Source organism: Narcine bancroftii, chromosome 3, assembly GCF_036971445.1.
Source record: "Narcine bancroftii isolate sNarBan1 chromosome 3, sNarBan1.hap1, whole genome shotgun sequence".
Taxonomy (NCBI): Eukaryota; Metazoa; Chordata; class Chondrichthyes; order Torpediniformes; family Narcinidae; genus Narcine; species Narcine bancroftii.
Genome location: NC_091471.1, coordinates 330,001,784 through 330,016,677, shown reverse-complemented (window position 1 = coordinate 330,016,677; position 14,894 = coordinate 330,001,784). Strand labels below are relative to the sequence as shown.

At 51.3% G+C, this 14,894-nt stretch overlaps 1 protein-coding gene across 3 annotated transcripts in view; it reads left to right on the top strand.

The window, feature by feature from the left end:
- The window catches only part of LOC138759196 (GATA-binding factor 2-like), a 28,552-nt gene extending 14,565 nt beyond the window's left edge, over nt 1-13,987 (top strand). For all 3 annotated transcript variants that reach the window (XM_069929254.1, XM_069929253.1, XM_069929252.1), the window contains exons 2-6: nt 4,156-4,404; nt 7,062-7,526; nt 8,128-8,273; nt 11,588-11,713; nt 12,049-13,987. In XM_069929254.1, coding sequence (XP_069785355.1) covers nt 4,188-4,404; nt 7,062-7,526; nt 8,128-8,273; nt 11,588-11,713; nt 12,049-12,318 — 1,224 coding nt within the window. In that variant the 5' untranslated portion in view covers nt 4,156-4,187 and the 3' untranslated portion in view covers nt 12,319-13,987. The remainder of the gene's footprint in view (nt 1-4,155; nt 4,405-7,061; nt 7,527-8,127; nt 8,274-11,587; nt 11,714-12,048) is intronic.
- Nucleotides 13,988-14,894: the final 907 nt, after the last annotated feature.

Genomic DNA, 14,894 nt, shown 5'->3' with positions numbered 1-14,894 from the left:
CCTCCCTAAAATTCCTACCAGACTCTCACGAGGCGTCCCACACATTCCTTTAGCTTTCCAAAGTGCAGTTGGAGATGGGCAATGAAGGAGGAGCCTGGGAAGGATTTGGAGATCATCTTGACAGAAGACCATAAGATGTAGGAGTAGAAAATAGGCCATTCAGCCCAATGAGTCTGGCCTGCCATTCAATCATGAACTGATCCATTTTCCCATTCAGCCCTACTACCCAGCCTTCTCCCTGTAACCTTTGATGCCCAGGCTAATCAAGAACCTATCAGTCTCTCCTTTAAATACACCCAATGACCTGAACTCCACAATCACCTATGGCAACAAATGCCACAGATTTACCACCCTTTGGCTGAAGAAATTCTCCCACATCTCTGTTCTTAGTGGTCACCCTTCAATCAAGTTATGCTCTCTTGTCCTAGACTCTCCCATCATGGGGAAACAACCTTTCTATGCCCACTCTGACCACGCCTTTCAACATTCAAGATGTTTTAATGAGATCCCCCCCTCATTCTCCAAATTCCAAAGAGTACAGGCCAGGAGCCATCAAATGCTCCTCATTCCTTGAATCATCCTTGTGAGCCTCCTCTGAACCCTCTCCAACATCAGTACATCCTTTCTTAAATGAGGAGCCCAAAACTGCCCACAATACTCCAAGTATCTCAAGAGAGAAGGGTGCCAGAAAACCCATTGGCTCCCAGGCCATTGACTCACCAGCCCCAAACCACTTCTGCTTGATTCCCATACCACTCTCTCACCAAGGAGTCACAGAGCAGCCCATCAACACGTACGACTTGGGGACGTACGACTTGAAGAAACCGGAGCACCCCAGCAGATGTGGGGTACTGACCCACGAGGCCACAGGGAGAATGTGCAGGAAGGAGGGTGGAGAGAGGCTTTGCAAGGATAGGAACAGGCTAAGCATGTGTAGACGAGGCAGACGGGTTCTCGCAGGGAACAACAAGAGCTCATCACCCTGGGGCACGCTAGAGAGCGAGGAGATTGTTTGGATGAAGTGAGGTCGGATGGGGTTGATATTCACCAGGACCCAGGTGCACTCGTGCACAAGTCACTGAAGGCCAGCAAGGGGCAGCAAATGTTAGTAGATGAGACTACAGCCAGAATACTGTTGAGAGGTCTGGTCTCCTTACCCCAAGTGGGACGACCCAGCCACTGCACTCCATGTAGCTTTGTCAGACTGATTCCTCTGTAGGAGAGAGCGAGAGAACTGGGCCTATATCTCTTAGCCAGTGGTCTTTGGAGGACAAGTGACCCGTGGGTTTGTTATGAGTGATCTGCAACAACATTAGTGGCAGAGCTTGGTGCTAAAGTTGGGGGACAGGGAGCGATGCTAAAGGCTGTTAGAAGGGTGTGTAATTATTTAGACATTTTAGCCCACGTGTCCATGCCACCTAATTATGGTACATTTTGAATGGTGGGAGGAAACCAGAGGTCCGGGAAAAACCCACGTCGACACAGGATGAAAGTACAAAATGCTTATAGGCAGTGCAGGATTCGAACCCCCGGTCACTGGCACTTTTACAGCATTGGAGCTAACTGTGTCTTGTAATGTGGGTGTATAAAACAAAATTCGGGATTGAAGGGCACCCATTCAAAACAGATGGTGAAGCTCTGGAATTTGCAATGTGGCCAGGTCGTTAGATGTATTTAAGGCAGAGATTGATAGTTAGTTCGGCAAAGACTAGAAGGGCTGAATGGGCCTGTTTCTGTGCTCTAGTGGTCTATGGTTCTATTCAGGGTATCAATGGTTCTGGAGAGGAGGCCAGGGAGTGGGGCTGAGAGGGAGAATGGATCAGCTCATGATGGAATGGTGGGGCAGACTTGACAGATTGGATACTTCTGCTCCTTTTCCTTATGGTCTTTGGAATCTAAGTACATCAGGACAAGAATGCAACATAACAGGGAATATGTAAGTCCTGAAAGCTTTCCCACCAAAACCTGAGAAAATTCCCATCGATGATGTGGGAAGGGGCTCCAGCACTCCTCATCCCCTCACTGGTGCTCCCTGGCTTTGTTACAGGTGGTCCATGTTCAGTCAGTGAATGGATGAGAGCAAGTTTCATGGAGCTTGGGCTCTTGACCTGTACTCGATGGAACTGAGAATGATGGGGCAATCTCAATGAAACATTTTGAACGTTGAAAGACATGGACAGAGTCAATGTAAAAAGGTTGTCTCCCCACGGTGAGAGAGTCCAGAATTGAAGGGTGTTCGCTTTGAACAGAGATGTGGAGGAACTCCTTCAGCCAAAGGGTGGTGAATCCGTGGAAATTGTTACCACAGGTGGGTGTAGAAGCCGGGTCATTGGGTGTATTTAAGGCAGGGATTGAAAGGTTCTTGATCAGCCAGGCTATTATAGGTTGTGGGGAGAAGGCCGGATAGTGGGGAAATGGATCAACTCATGATTAAATGGTGGGGCAGACTCAATGGGCTGAATCGCCTGCTTCTACTCCTATGTCTCATGGTCTTCTCTTTGGAGCGGCAAGGGATGAAGGTGACTTTATCGAAATCTACAATATTACATAGAAAGGGCAGATATCCAGCACCTTTTTCCCCAGGGCAACTATCTGTACAAGGTGAGGGGAGGAAAGTTTTGGGGAGACATCAGAGATGCACATAGAAATTGAGAGTGCCTGGAATGCATTGCTGGGGATGGTGGTGGAGGCTGGTACAGTTGGGACATTCAAAAGCTTCTTAGCTGACATGGATGTCAGAAAAATAGAAAGTTATGGATGCAAGGTAGAACCATAGTACACCACAGCACAGAAAACAAGCCATTCAGCCCTTCTAGTCTGTGCCAAAATATTCTGTTAGTCCCATTGACCTGCCTCCAGTCCATAACCCTCCAGACCTCTCTCATTCATGTATCTATCCAATTTATTCATAAAACTTAAGAGTGAGCCCACATTTAATATGTCATATGGCAGTTTGTTCCACACTCCCACCACTCTCTGAGTGAAGAGGTTCCCCCTAAACCTTGCACCTTTCACCCTGAAGCCATGTCATCTTTCCTAATCTAAATGGAAAGAGCCAACTCACATTTACTCTGTCTTTACCCCTCATCATTTTGTAAACCTCTATCAAATCTCCCCTCATTCTTGTACGCTCCAAGGAATAAAGTCCTATTCTGTTTAATCTTTCCCTGTAATTAACTCCTGAAGACCCGGCAACATCCAAGTAAATCTTTTCTGAGCTCTTTCAATCTTACTGATATCTTTCCTGTAGTTCGGCAACCAGAACTGCACACAATTCTCCAAATTTGGCCTCACCAATGTCTTATGCAATTTTACAATCACATCCCGACTCCTGTACTCAATACTTTGATTTATGAAGGCCAATGTACCAAAAGCTCTCTTCACAACCCTGTGACACCACTTTCAGGGAATTATGTCTCTTCATTCCCAGATCTCTTTGTTCCTCCGGACTCCTCAGTGCCCGACTGTTCACCGAGCACATCTGTTCTTGTTCAAAATGCAACATCTCACACTTGTCTGCATTGAATTCCATCTGCCATGTTCTGGCCATTTTTCTAGCTGGTCCAGATCCCTTTGCAAGCTTTGAAAGCCTTCTTCGCTGTCCACAACACCTCCGATCTTAGGTAGGGAAGGGTTAGATTGTTGAAGGTTAGGCATTCATAGTGGGCCGAAGGGCTTGTACTGTGTTGGAATGTTCGTTGTCATAGACAGGAACACTATGAACAGTTATAAAGAAAGTCTTGCTGCAGCTTCCCAGATGCATAAAACACATCAACAACAATTTAAAGTATTAAAACACAGAAATGTCAGAAGAACTCAGCAGGTCTCGCAGCATCCATAGGAGGTAAAGCTATCACCGACCTTTCGGGCCTGAGCCTTTCTTCAAGGTGTGCCCCAAAGAGGAAAAAGTTGATATTAAAAGGAGGGGGGGGGAATAAATAGTATTCACAGTAACTTCTTGGGGTGCCCTGTGGGAAGTGCACTGACTGGTTGTATCATGGCCTCGTTGGAAACGTGTGGATTCCTTCTGATGTTCGACGTCGATTGATGTGTGGGACAACACAGGGAGAAGCGAACAGGGGCCTCACCTCGTGTCAGTGTCTGCCACCTCCGTTTGACCAAAGCCCACCTTCCACCCCCCCTTCCTCTCCGCAGGACCAGCGGGCAGCGAACCAGGTGCCGGGCAAATGGAGGAGTCATTGGAGCAGCCCCGCTGGCTGCCAGCTGTGCCGCTGCTGAGCAACGGTCAGGAGCCCCTGCTCCAGTATGTGGATGACATGGCCGGTCCGGCCGCCTCCAGCGACACCGACACCTTCTTCAGCCATGCTGAGGGGGAGTGCAGCAGCATGGCCCCCTACTACACCAGCCCAGTGCACGGCAGGCCGGTGGGGGGCTATCGGCATGGTGAGTACCCATCCCTGCTTCCCCATGGTGAAAGGATCAACCCTTGGCAGTGAAGTGTGAGGGTTGACGGTGTCCACAGTGGGGGGGTGGGGGGGAACAGTCAGGCCTGAAGTGGGGAGGGAGAGACACCAGGTAAAGAAATGAGGGCCAGGCGGGATACAGGACAATGGGTGAGGTAGAGAGGAGTGTAAGAGAGAGAAGGGAGAACAGGAGCAGGAAAGTGGAACCAGACCAGGGGAATGTAAAACCAGAAAAAGTAGTCTTCAGGTGGAGGCCACATTGCTGGCAGGGTTTGACACTTCTCCCTGCAATACATCCCAGTCAGCTCTTTCTCTCAAGGTTGCCGCGCAGGTTGATAGGAGAGTTAACAAGGCCTAAGGGATGCTGAGTTTCATTAGTCAGGGGATTGAGTTCAGGAGCCTAGAGATCATGTTGCAGCTCTACAAATCTCTGGTAAGACCCCACTTGGAGGATTGTGTTCAGTTCTGGTCAACTGATTACAAGAAGGATGTGGAAGCTCTGGAGAGGTGGCAGAGGAGATTGACCAGGATTGGGGAAACAAGTCTAATGAGGCAGAGCTGGGACTTTTCTCTCTGAAGAGGAGACTTCATTAAGGTCTACAAGAGGACAGCACAGATAGCGTAGCAGTTAGTGAAACGCTGTTACACTACCAGCGATTGGGGTTCGAATCTGGTCCTGTCAGTTAGGAGTGTGTACATTCTCCCTGTGTCTGCGTGGGTTTCCTCTGGGTGCTCCAGTTTCTGCCCACCATACGAGGCTTGTAGGTCAATTGGGTGCATGGGCTCATGGGCTGTAAGTGCTCGTTACCGTGCTGTAAGTCTAAATTTAAAATTTAAATTTAAAAAAATTGAGATGTTGAGAGGCATAGATAGGGCAGCCAGCCAGTGCCTTTTTCCCAGGGCAAGAATACCAAACACCAGAGGACATCTGTACAAAGTGAAGGGATGAAAGTTTAGGGGAGACATCAGGGCTAAGTTTTTACACAGAGTTGTGGGGGCCTTGCCAGGGGATGGTAGTGGAGGCTGGAACATTAGGGGCATTTAAGAGACTCTTAGACAGGCCCATGGATGGAACAAAAATAGAGGGAGGGTCAAGTGTTGTTTCTCCAATTGATGGGTGGCCTTTGTTAGACAGTACACGAGGCCACGGACAGACATGTTGGTATGGGTGTGGAGTGCAGAATTGGAATGATTGACCACTGGGTAATGCGTACAGAGTGAAGGTGCTCAGATCCACCGGGTTCTTATTGAATGGTGGAGCAGGTTCAATATTCCAGATGGCCAACTCCAGCTCATGGCCTATCCAATCTATCCTGCATCCCAGGAAACATTCAAATGAGTCTCTTCTGCACTCTTTCCAACACTACCACATCCTTTCCATAGTGCCACAACCTGGAGAGGTATGGAAAGAGTTCCAAGATCCAGACCAAACCGAGATTTCCCCCTCCGGAAGAACAGTCAGGAAGCAGATGTGCACCCCAAGAGGAGGCCACTCGACCTGTCCCCTGCCTGCCAGCCCTCCACCAATAGCAACTCGTGACTTCCCTAAATTGGGGACTCTGTGCTCGCAGAGAAAGGGAGATAATTTTCCCTTGGGCATTCGGTCATCCCATTGCCCAAGAGTCGTTCCTCCCCCCTTTCTCCGGGATCAGCCTAGCTCCCACACTGGGGTGAGGTTGTGTCACTGTCAACTTGGGCAGTGTCACAGTTTCCTGACTGTTGCCCATTATCTAGCCGCGAGTGCTGATAAAGCGCTTTCCTTCCGATAGCTCTACTGACAGCACAGTCGGGGGGGGGGTGGGGGGGTGGTGGGATGCCATGCAAAGGGCACAGTGTTTCACTCAGGACCCGTTGCAATCCCCCTTCCCCCCTGTCCCACAGGATAAACTCCAGGTCGTTGAAAGGGAGCTGGTGGTCACACCGACTCTGAGGGTTGGGAAGTTGCTATCAGCCAAGGATGCCTTCTCCGCTGCCGGCACTCCCCGAAGTCTGGAGTCAGATCGCACGGAACAGGCGCCTTAGCCACTTTGTACCTGCTGGCCAATCTGGGCCTGTCCCATATGGACATTCCTGTCTACACAGCTGTGAAATGTCTTTTGGTTGTTATAATTCTCCACCTTTCAGCCTGAGAGGAGGGGGTCTCACATTTCAGCAACTCAGTGGGTGGTACCTGAGAGGCGCAGAGTTCCCTCCTCACTGCCCCTCCCACAGCGCAGAGCTCCCTCCTCACAGCCCCTCCAACAGCGCGGAGCTCCCTCCTCACTGCCCCCTCCCACAGCATGGAGCTCCCTCCTCACTGCCCATCTCACAGTGTGGAGCTCCCTCCTCACCACACCCTCCCACAGTGCAGAGCTCTCTCCTCACTGCCCCTCCCATGGTGCAGAGCTTCCTCATCACTGCCTTCTAACACCACCCATCCCGTTCATGAGCCATTACTGAAGGACTTCTGCAGTGTCTGGGTGGCAGTGACTGAATGATGTCAGGAGAGTGGGGGACTCTTCACAGAATCCTGGGAAGCGTCGACCATTCACTCCACCCAATGATGTGGATAGCACACTGCAATTCTTGAAGCTCAATATTTCAAACTCTCTTCTACTTCCCCTTCCTCGTTCTCTCCCTCCTACCTCTCTCCCACAGGTCGCCAGGTTTATTCACCACACGTGCTCAGCAGCATGGCCTGGATGGAGAGTGGGCAAGCAATCGGTCATCTGTACCCCGGGGCCTGGCCAGCCATGGGGTCCTTCAGCAAGGGGTCCCTCCCACTATACCAGAGCCCCTCGGGTTTGGCTGCCTCTCACCAAAGCCAGCACCTCTATGGTTTCCCAGTGGCCCAGCTGAAGGAGGTGGCCACCACCGAGCTCACACCAGCCCTGGCAGAGCAGGACGAGAAGGAGAGCCCCAAGCAGCAGGAAGGCCTGAAGGTGGAGAGGTGCAGCCATCTTGGCTCTGGCCTGATGCCCCTGGGAGAGTTGGGATTGCCCAACCCTCCGTATAACTCCACCCCACAGCTCTACAACGGTACCTTGTACCACTCACCTGGAGGTTACCTCGATGAAGACTACCTGTCCCAGCAGAAGCACAGGATGCCTCTCTCTCTGACTGGTGAGTGAAGAACTGGCATCACAGAGAGCCAAGGCATCTCTCGTTGGGTAGACCAGAGAATTAAATATGCAGTGGGGAACCAGCCAGGGATCCCAAGCCGAGGCACAGCAAAGACTGGGGGGAAGTGGTGAGACAGGAAGGGGTGTTACACAGAAAGAATAGGGGTTAGGGTTGTGGCTCAGGGAAGGGTGTTGTGGGAGAGGGAGGGATGTTATATTGAGGGTGTAGGGGTTAGAGTGGTGTTGTGGGTCAGGGAGGGATATTACACAGAAGATGTAGGGATTAGAGAGGTGTGGGACAGGGAGGGATGTTACATTGAAGTTTTAGGGGTTAGAGGGGTGTTGTGGGACAGGGAGGGATGTTCTTTTGAGGGTATAGGAGTTGGGGGGGGTGTTTTCCAGATGGTCTCAGTTAGAAGGATGTTATATGGAGGGTATGAAAGTGTGAGGGTCACAGGGACTGGGCTCACTCAGCAAGTGAGGATCAGGGTATGTGAAGAGGTTACAAGAGAACGATCTGGCGACCTGTGCCCTGTGCCCTGAGCCTGGGGGTCCGGGACGCCACTCTGGAGGACATGCTGACCCATAGTGCTCCGTTCCAGAGGCCCGTGAATGTGTGAACTGTGGAGCGACCACCACACCTCTCTGGCGGCGAGATGGGACCGGCCACTACCTGTGCAATGCCTGTGGCCTCTACCACAAGATGAACGGCCAGAACCGTCCCCTCATCAGGCCCAAGAAACGACTGGTGAGTTGGCACCGACCTAGAATCAGCTCTCCCTACCATTCAACCCATTCTTCCCCTGTCAGCCCTTCCTCTCTGCTCATCCTCACTGTTAATCTGAGGAAACAAAAGGTGGAGACCTACATTGCCAGAGAAATTGAATTTAGGAGCATGGAGGTTCTGCTGCAACTGTACAAGGTCCTGGTGAGGCCACATCTGGAGAACCACATGCAGTCTTGGTCTCCTGACTTGAGGAAGGATGTTCTGGCGATGGAGGTGGTGCAGAGGAGGTTCCAGGGATGAGGGGAGTTAGCCGTTGAGGAGAGATTGAGTCATCTTGGACTGGACTCACTGGAATTCAAAAGAATGAGAAAATATTTTATAGAAATGTATAACATAATGAAAGATGTGGATCAGATATAGGTAGGTAAGTTGCCCCCATTGGTGGGGGAGTCCAGAGCCTCAAGATCCAGGGTAGTAGATTTAGGACGGAGATGAGGAGGAACTGCTTTTCGCAGAGGGTGGGGAATCTGCGGAATTCGCTGCCCATTGAAGCAGTGGAGGTGACCTCAGTAAATATACTTAAGACAAGGTTGGATCGATTTTTACATTGTAGGGGAATTAAGGGATATGGGGAAAAGGCAGGTAGGTGGAGATGAGCCTGTCATCAGATCAGCCATGATCTCATTGAATGGTGGAGCAGAGCTTGACGAGCTGGATGGCCAACTCCTGCTCCTGTTTCTGATGTTCTTAAAAACATTCATCTGGAGCAGCGGTGCAGAGGAATTTAGAATCCATTGAACTTGTTGCCATAGGCGGTTGTGGAGGCTAGATGATTGGGTGTATTTAAGGCAGATTGACAGGATTAGACAGAGCATCAAAGGTTATGGGGAGAAGGTCGGGCAGTGGGGCTGAGTGGGACAACGGATCAGCTCATGATTGAATGGTGGGGCAGACTCGATGGGCTGAATGGCTTACTTCTGTTCCTGTGTCTTATAGTTTTATCGTCATTGTTCCGAGGACACTTAACTACTGGAAGAATAGCAATAAAACTGAAAGAGTGCAGAGGAGAGTTACAAGGATATTGCCAGGACTTGAAGTGAGTTACAGGGAAAGGTTAAACAGGATTGTACTTTATTTCCTAATCGTAGACGAATGAGGAAGATTTGATGGAGGTGCATGAAATTATGAGGGGTACAGACAGAGTAGACGCAAGTAGGCTTTTTTGCACGGAGGGTCGGTGAGATCCAAACCAGAGGTTAAGGGTGAAAAGGGAAAAGTTTAGGGGGAACTTCTTCACACAGAGATCAGTGGGGGTGTAGAACGAGCTGCCAGGTGAATGAGGGCTCAGTTTTGAAGAAAGAATTTGGACAAGTACATGGGTGTGGTCCAGGTACAGGTCAATGGAATCAAGCAGAATAATAGTTGGGCACTGACTGGATGGTCCAAAGGGTCTGTTTCTGTGCTGTGAAATTCCATGCTTCTGACCGTGTACCACAGACACGGCCCTCCATTCCCAGCCCAATGTGGCTCCCTCCACCTGCCCTGACAGCCCGTTTCACATCATCTCTAAAAGGCTGCAGAGAATTGAGTGACAGACACAGTACAGGCCCTGAGGCCCACAATGTTGTTATGACCTATATAGACCTACTCAACAATCCAACTCTTCCATCCCTCACACCCATAACCCTCTCTTTTTTCTTCCTCTCACTAAAATCCCTCCACACATTGCTGATTTCTCAACAGCTTCATGCACTTTTCGCAGTTTATGGTTTTATGACCACTGCTGGTAAATTCGGCCCGTAACCGATGCACTCGTCCATAGGTTCCGACCCCTTTTCCTTGGACCACTGGGTGGGTTCGGGCCGGCTTGATATCTCATCTGCCAACCTGTCTCTCACAACTAAATGGTCAGTTGGACTCGACCACAGTAATACCAATACCTTCACTGTTGGAGTTGATTTATGCAGTGGGGACTCCAACAGCGAGAGTTTTCAAGACCTTGATCTCCAACCTGGTTGTGGCTCTTCGTCGTTCTGAAATGGTAATAATTTGTCCCAGTTGCTTCGAGATATCAATTTAACCACCCTCTGTCATTTCCAGCGGAACCTCACGGAGGTGCAAAATCCCTAAGACTACCATTGGTTTTGTGGCGGTGTGGTGCCGCAGTAACCTCCCTCCTCCTGAGGGACAACTAGGGCTGATCTCCTGAAACATCCGTCTGGACCGTCACCCATCTGAGTCACAGTTACTCCCGCCTTTCACTTCCTAAAACACTAAACCCTCCCTACCCCTATTTTTATTTCATCCACGTGCCTTAAATATCCCTAATGTTCCAGCCTGGTGAGGCATTCCAGGCCCCCACAACTCTCTGTGTAAAAAAACCTACCCCTCATGTCTGTACTGTTAGGTCTGCTTTGTTCATGAATGAGTGAGACAAACACCAGGCTGAGTCGAAATCAGGGTTCTTTGTTCTTTATTACCGGATTGTAACACTTGCGACTAACCATGTTAGTCGGAGAATGCATTCTGCCGTTATCAGCAAAATGGTGATTTTTTATACCCTTGGATATGTGCTTAGAACATCATCATATCATTACTTGTCCAATGACTAAAACTGTTGCTATCCTTTCCCTGCTAGCTTCCTGCCTCTCAATCCATCAATGTCTCTCTTATCTTGTAAGTACAAGGATGCATTCACATCTTGTTACAGCCCTGCACATTCCCATCTCATGATGTTTTACCTAACAGGAGTACAAGGACACCTCCCCTTCTTGTTACAGCCCTGTACAGGGTAACTCCTTACACATTCCCATCTCATGATGTTTTACCTTACAGTACTCACCTCATATAGATGTCGTCAGGTGTTTGCTACTGTCACCCTGGGAAAAAGGCACTGGCTGTCCACCTTATCAATGCCTCTCATAATTTTGTAGCCCTCAATTAAGTGTCCCCTCATCCAAAGTGAAAAGTCCCAGCTCTGCTAACCTTGCCTTGTAAGTCTTATTTTCCAATCCAACCAACATCCTCGTCCATCTCCTCTGCCCCCTCTCCACGGCTTCCACATCCTTCCTGAAATGAGGTGACCAAAACTGAACACAATCATCCAAGTGGGGTCTCACCAGAGATTTGTAGAGTTGCAGCACGACCTCTCGACTCCTGAACTCAATCCTCCAACTAATGAAGCCCAGGATCCCATTGGCCTTCTTAACTATTGCAACAACCTGCATGGCAACCTTGGGAGTTCTGTGCTCGATGCTCCATCACTGGTACTAGGGTGGGGGGTGTGGGATGTCTCCGTCCGGTCTTATTCTGTTGCATGCATTCTCCTGTTGCAGATTGTGAGCAAGCGAGCGGGAACACAGTGTGCCAACTGCCACACCACCACCACCACGCTGTGGAGACGTAACATCAGCGGTGACCCTGTCTGCAATGCCTGCGGCCTGTACTACAAATTGCACAACGTGAGCACCCCCGTGTTCGATCCCGGCCTCCATTGCAGTCTCCGTGTTCTCACCTCACACTGAGGGGTATTGACTGTGGTCAGTTAACTCTCCGATCTCTGGGCCATGTGAGGAAACCAGAGCAGCAATGGGAAACCTTCCCACCGACCCTTCAAACACACCTAGGGTCAGACACAGAGTGAAGCTCCCTCCCCACTGTCCCATCACACACTCTCGGGGTGAGACACAGAGTGAAGCTGCCTCCGCACTGTCCCATCACACACTCCCGGTGTCAGGCATAGAGTGAAGCTCCCCACTTCAAACTACCCTAGCCAACCCCTGTGCCTTGCTTGCAGGTCAACAGACCCCTGGCCATGAAGAAAGACGGGATCCAGACACGCAACCGGAAAGTCTCCAGCAAGTCAAAGAAGAGTAGGAAGGGGCCAGAGGTGTTCAGCGAGCTGCCCAAGGACTTCTGTGAGGACCTACGCCACTTCTCTTTCCAGAGTCATGTGACCTCTGTTGGCCACATGATGTCCTACGGCCACTCGGCCCACATTGCCAACCCCTCCGGCCTCGCCTACAGTAGCCACCTACCAACGAGTGTGGTGCCTGCACAGAGCTAAGGCCAGGTCATCGTGTGTGTGTGTGTGTGTGTGTGTGTGTGTGTGTGTGTGTGTGTGTGTGTGTGTGTGTGTGTGTGTGTGTGTGTGTGTGTGTGTGTGTGGCACATGCCAGGAACACATTGAATTTTTCCCATTATTCCCAGTCAGAATCCTTGCTTCTTTCAGCCCGTGTATGTATAGACCCCATCTCATCCCTTCTGCCAATCCTCCATCAGGATCATTCCTTCCCCAATGCTGTTCGTTCTGTTTTGCATCCAGGTTGGGGCTCTGGACGAGGAGGGTAATGGAAGTTGGTCCATTGGGTCTGCGCTGAGGGCCCACCGGACACAACCATTCTTGATCCACCCTGGGCCTCGTTTTTAACAGCTGGCATGAGACTCCAGGCGTTCTGGTGGTGTTGCATAGACGCTGGGTTCAATCCCCATCTGCCCAGAGTTAGGTATGGGCAGCTACCCCCATTGCATATGGCTGAGAGAAGGGGGGGGGTGAACAAAGGGTTTGTTTCCATGCTGCAAACATTCTGTTCTCCACATCTTCTGGACATTCTCTTTCTCCGACAGTGCAATTCACACGGTCACCCCTTCGCCGTTACCCCAGAATATTTAGAACCTGTGCTTGCAGTGTTTTTAACCAGCTCACTGAGTTTAATTCCACCCTCTGTAACACCAGTCCCTTCTTCTTGTGCAGTGATTAATCTTTTCCAATCTCCTTGATCCTCCTTTCTCCCACCCCGACAGTGGATCAAATCCTGCTACCCGTCCCATTGTCGAATCTTCCCACCATCCCATCAGAGGTTTGGATCTGAGTGAGGTGCTGTTCTTCCCCAACCACGGGATACCTTCGAGCTCTGGCTCCCTGGGCCTTTCCCCTCCCTCGCGGCATGGTGCTCCTGGTTGTTGCTGTACTCCCCAGAGGAAATATCTACACCAGCACAACTCCCCAATCCCCTGCTCCCTCTCCCCAACATCCCTCTTGCCCCGACCATCCCTCTGAACCCTTCTCCACATACTCTGACTTTCCTCCCTACTCTGACCCCACCCCTCCCCATTCCAAATACCTTCCCCTACCCTTCTCTGTTCCCCTTTCCTCCAAATCCCCATTTCCTCCAAATCCCCGTTTCCTCCAAACCTCCCTCACCTAGCATGAAATCCCTCCCCAAGCCACCCTTTCCCACCCCCACCCTTCGTTGTCCACCCTCCCTTACCCTTCTTCGAACCTCTCTCCCAATCCCCTTCTTCTCTCGTCCCCTACCACAAAGCCCCCTCTCCTCCCCATCCTCCAAAACCGCACTCTGATTCCCCCTCCTTCTTCATCCCTCCTCACCCTTCTCCGAGCCCCCTCTCCAATCCCCATCTCCTCCAAACCACCCTCCCCTACCTCAAAACCCTCTCCTTCCCATCCAGCAAACTTACTCTCCTAACCTTTTCCGAACCACCCTCCCCAATCCCCTTTTCCCCTATACCATTCTCCAACCCCCTCCTCTGACCCCCCTCTCCTTCCCATCCTCCAACCCTCCCCTCCTACCCTCTCCCTTCAGCCCTTCTGCTCCACCCTGGTCCCCAGACTGAGCTGCTTATCCACCGTTTGTTCCAGATCCTTGTTCTGCTTGGGAGTCAGGGGCCACTCCATTTATTTATGTATTCCGGTGCGGAATAAAGCCCTACCTCAAGCAGTGCCTTGCTTCTGTCATTGGGTTCTCGCGTTAAGAAACATTCAGATTTTGTTTTTGGCGCTGCATCCCACACCTCCAGTGCCAGAGCTGGTCCAATCCCCACTCCAGAACGCAGGGATCCAGTGGAGGGCTGAGTGAGTGTTGCTGTGTGGGGAGCAGTGAGGAAGGAGCTCTGCACTAAGGGAGGCGGTGGTGAGGAGGGAGCTCCACGCTGTGGGAGGGGTGGTGAGGAGGGAGCTCTGCACTGTGGGAGGGGTGGTGAGGAGGGAGCTCCATATTGTGGGAGGGGTGGTGAGGATGGAGCTCCATTCTGTGGGAGGGGTGGTGAGGATGGAGCTCCATTCTTTGGGAGGGGTGGTGAGGAGGGAGCTCCATGCTGTGGGAGAGGCAGTGAGGTAGGAGTTCCACGCTGTGGGAGGGGCAGTGAGGTGGAAATTCTGCGCTGTGGGAGGGGCGGTGAGAAGGGAGCTCCATGCTGTGGGAGGGGTGGAGGGAGCTCTGTGCTGCAGGAAAGGTGGTGAGGAGGGAGTTCTGTGCTGTGGGAGGGGTGGTGAGAAGGAGCTCCGTGCTATGGGAGTGGCAGTGAGGTGGGAGTTCTGCGCTGTGGGAGAGGCGGTGAGAAGGGAGCTCCATGCTGTGGGAGGGGTGGAGGGAGCTCTGTGCTGCAGGAAAGGTGGTGAGGAGGGAGCTCTATGCTGTGGGAGGGGTGGTGAGAAGGAGCTCTGTGCTATGGGAGTGGCAGTAAGGTGGGATCTCTGCGCTGTGGGGGGGCAGAGAGGAGGGACCTCCATGCTGTGTGAGAGGGGCAGTGAGGAGGGAGCTCCGTGGTGTGGGGGTGGTGAGGAGGGAGCTCCATGCTGTTGGAGGGGTGGAGGGAGCTCCACACTGCGGGAGGGGCAGCAGG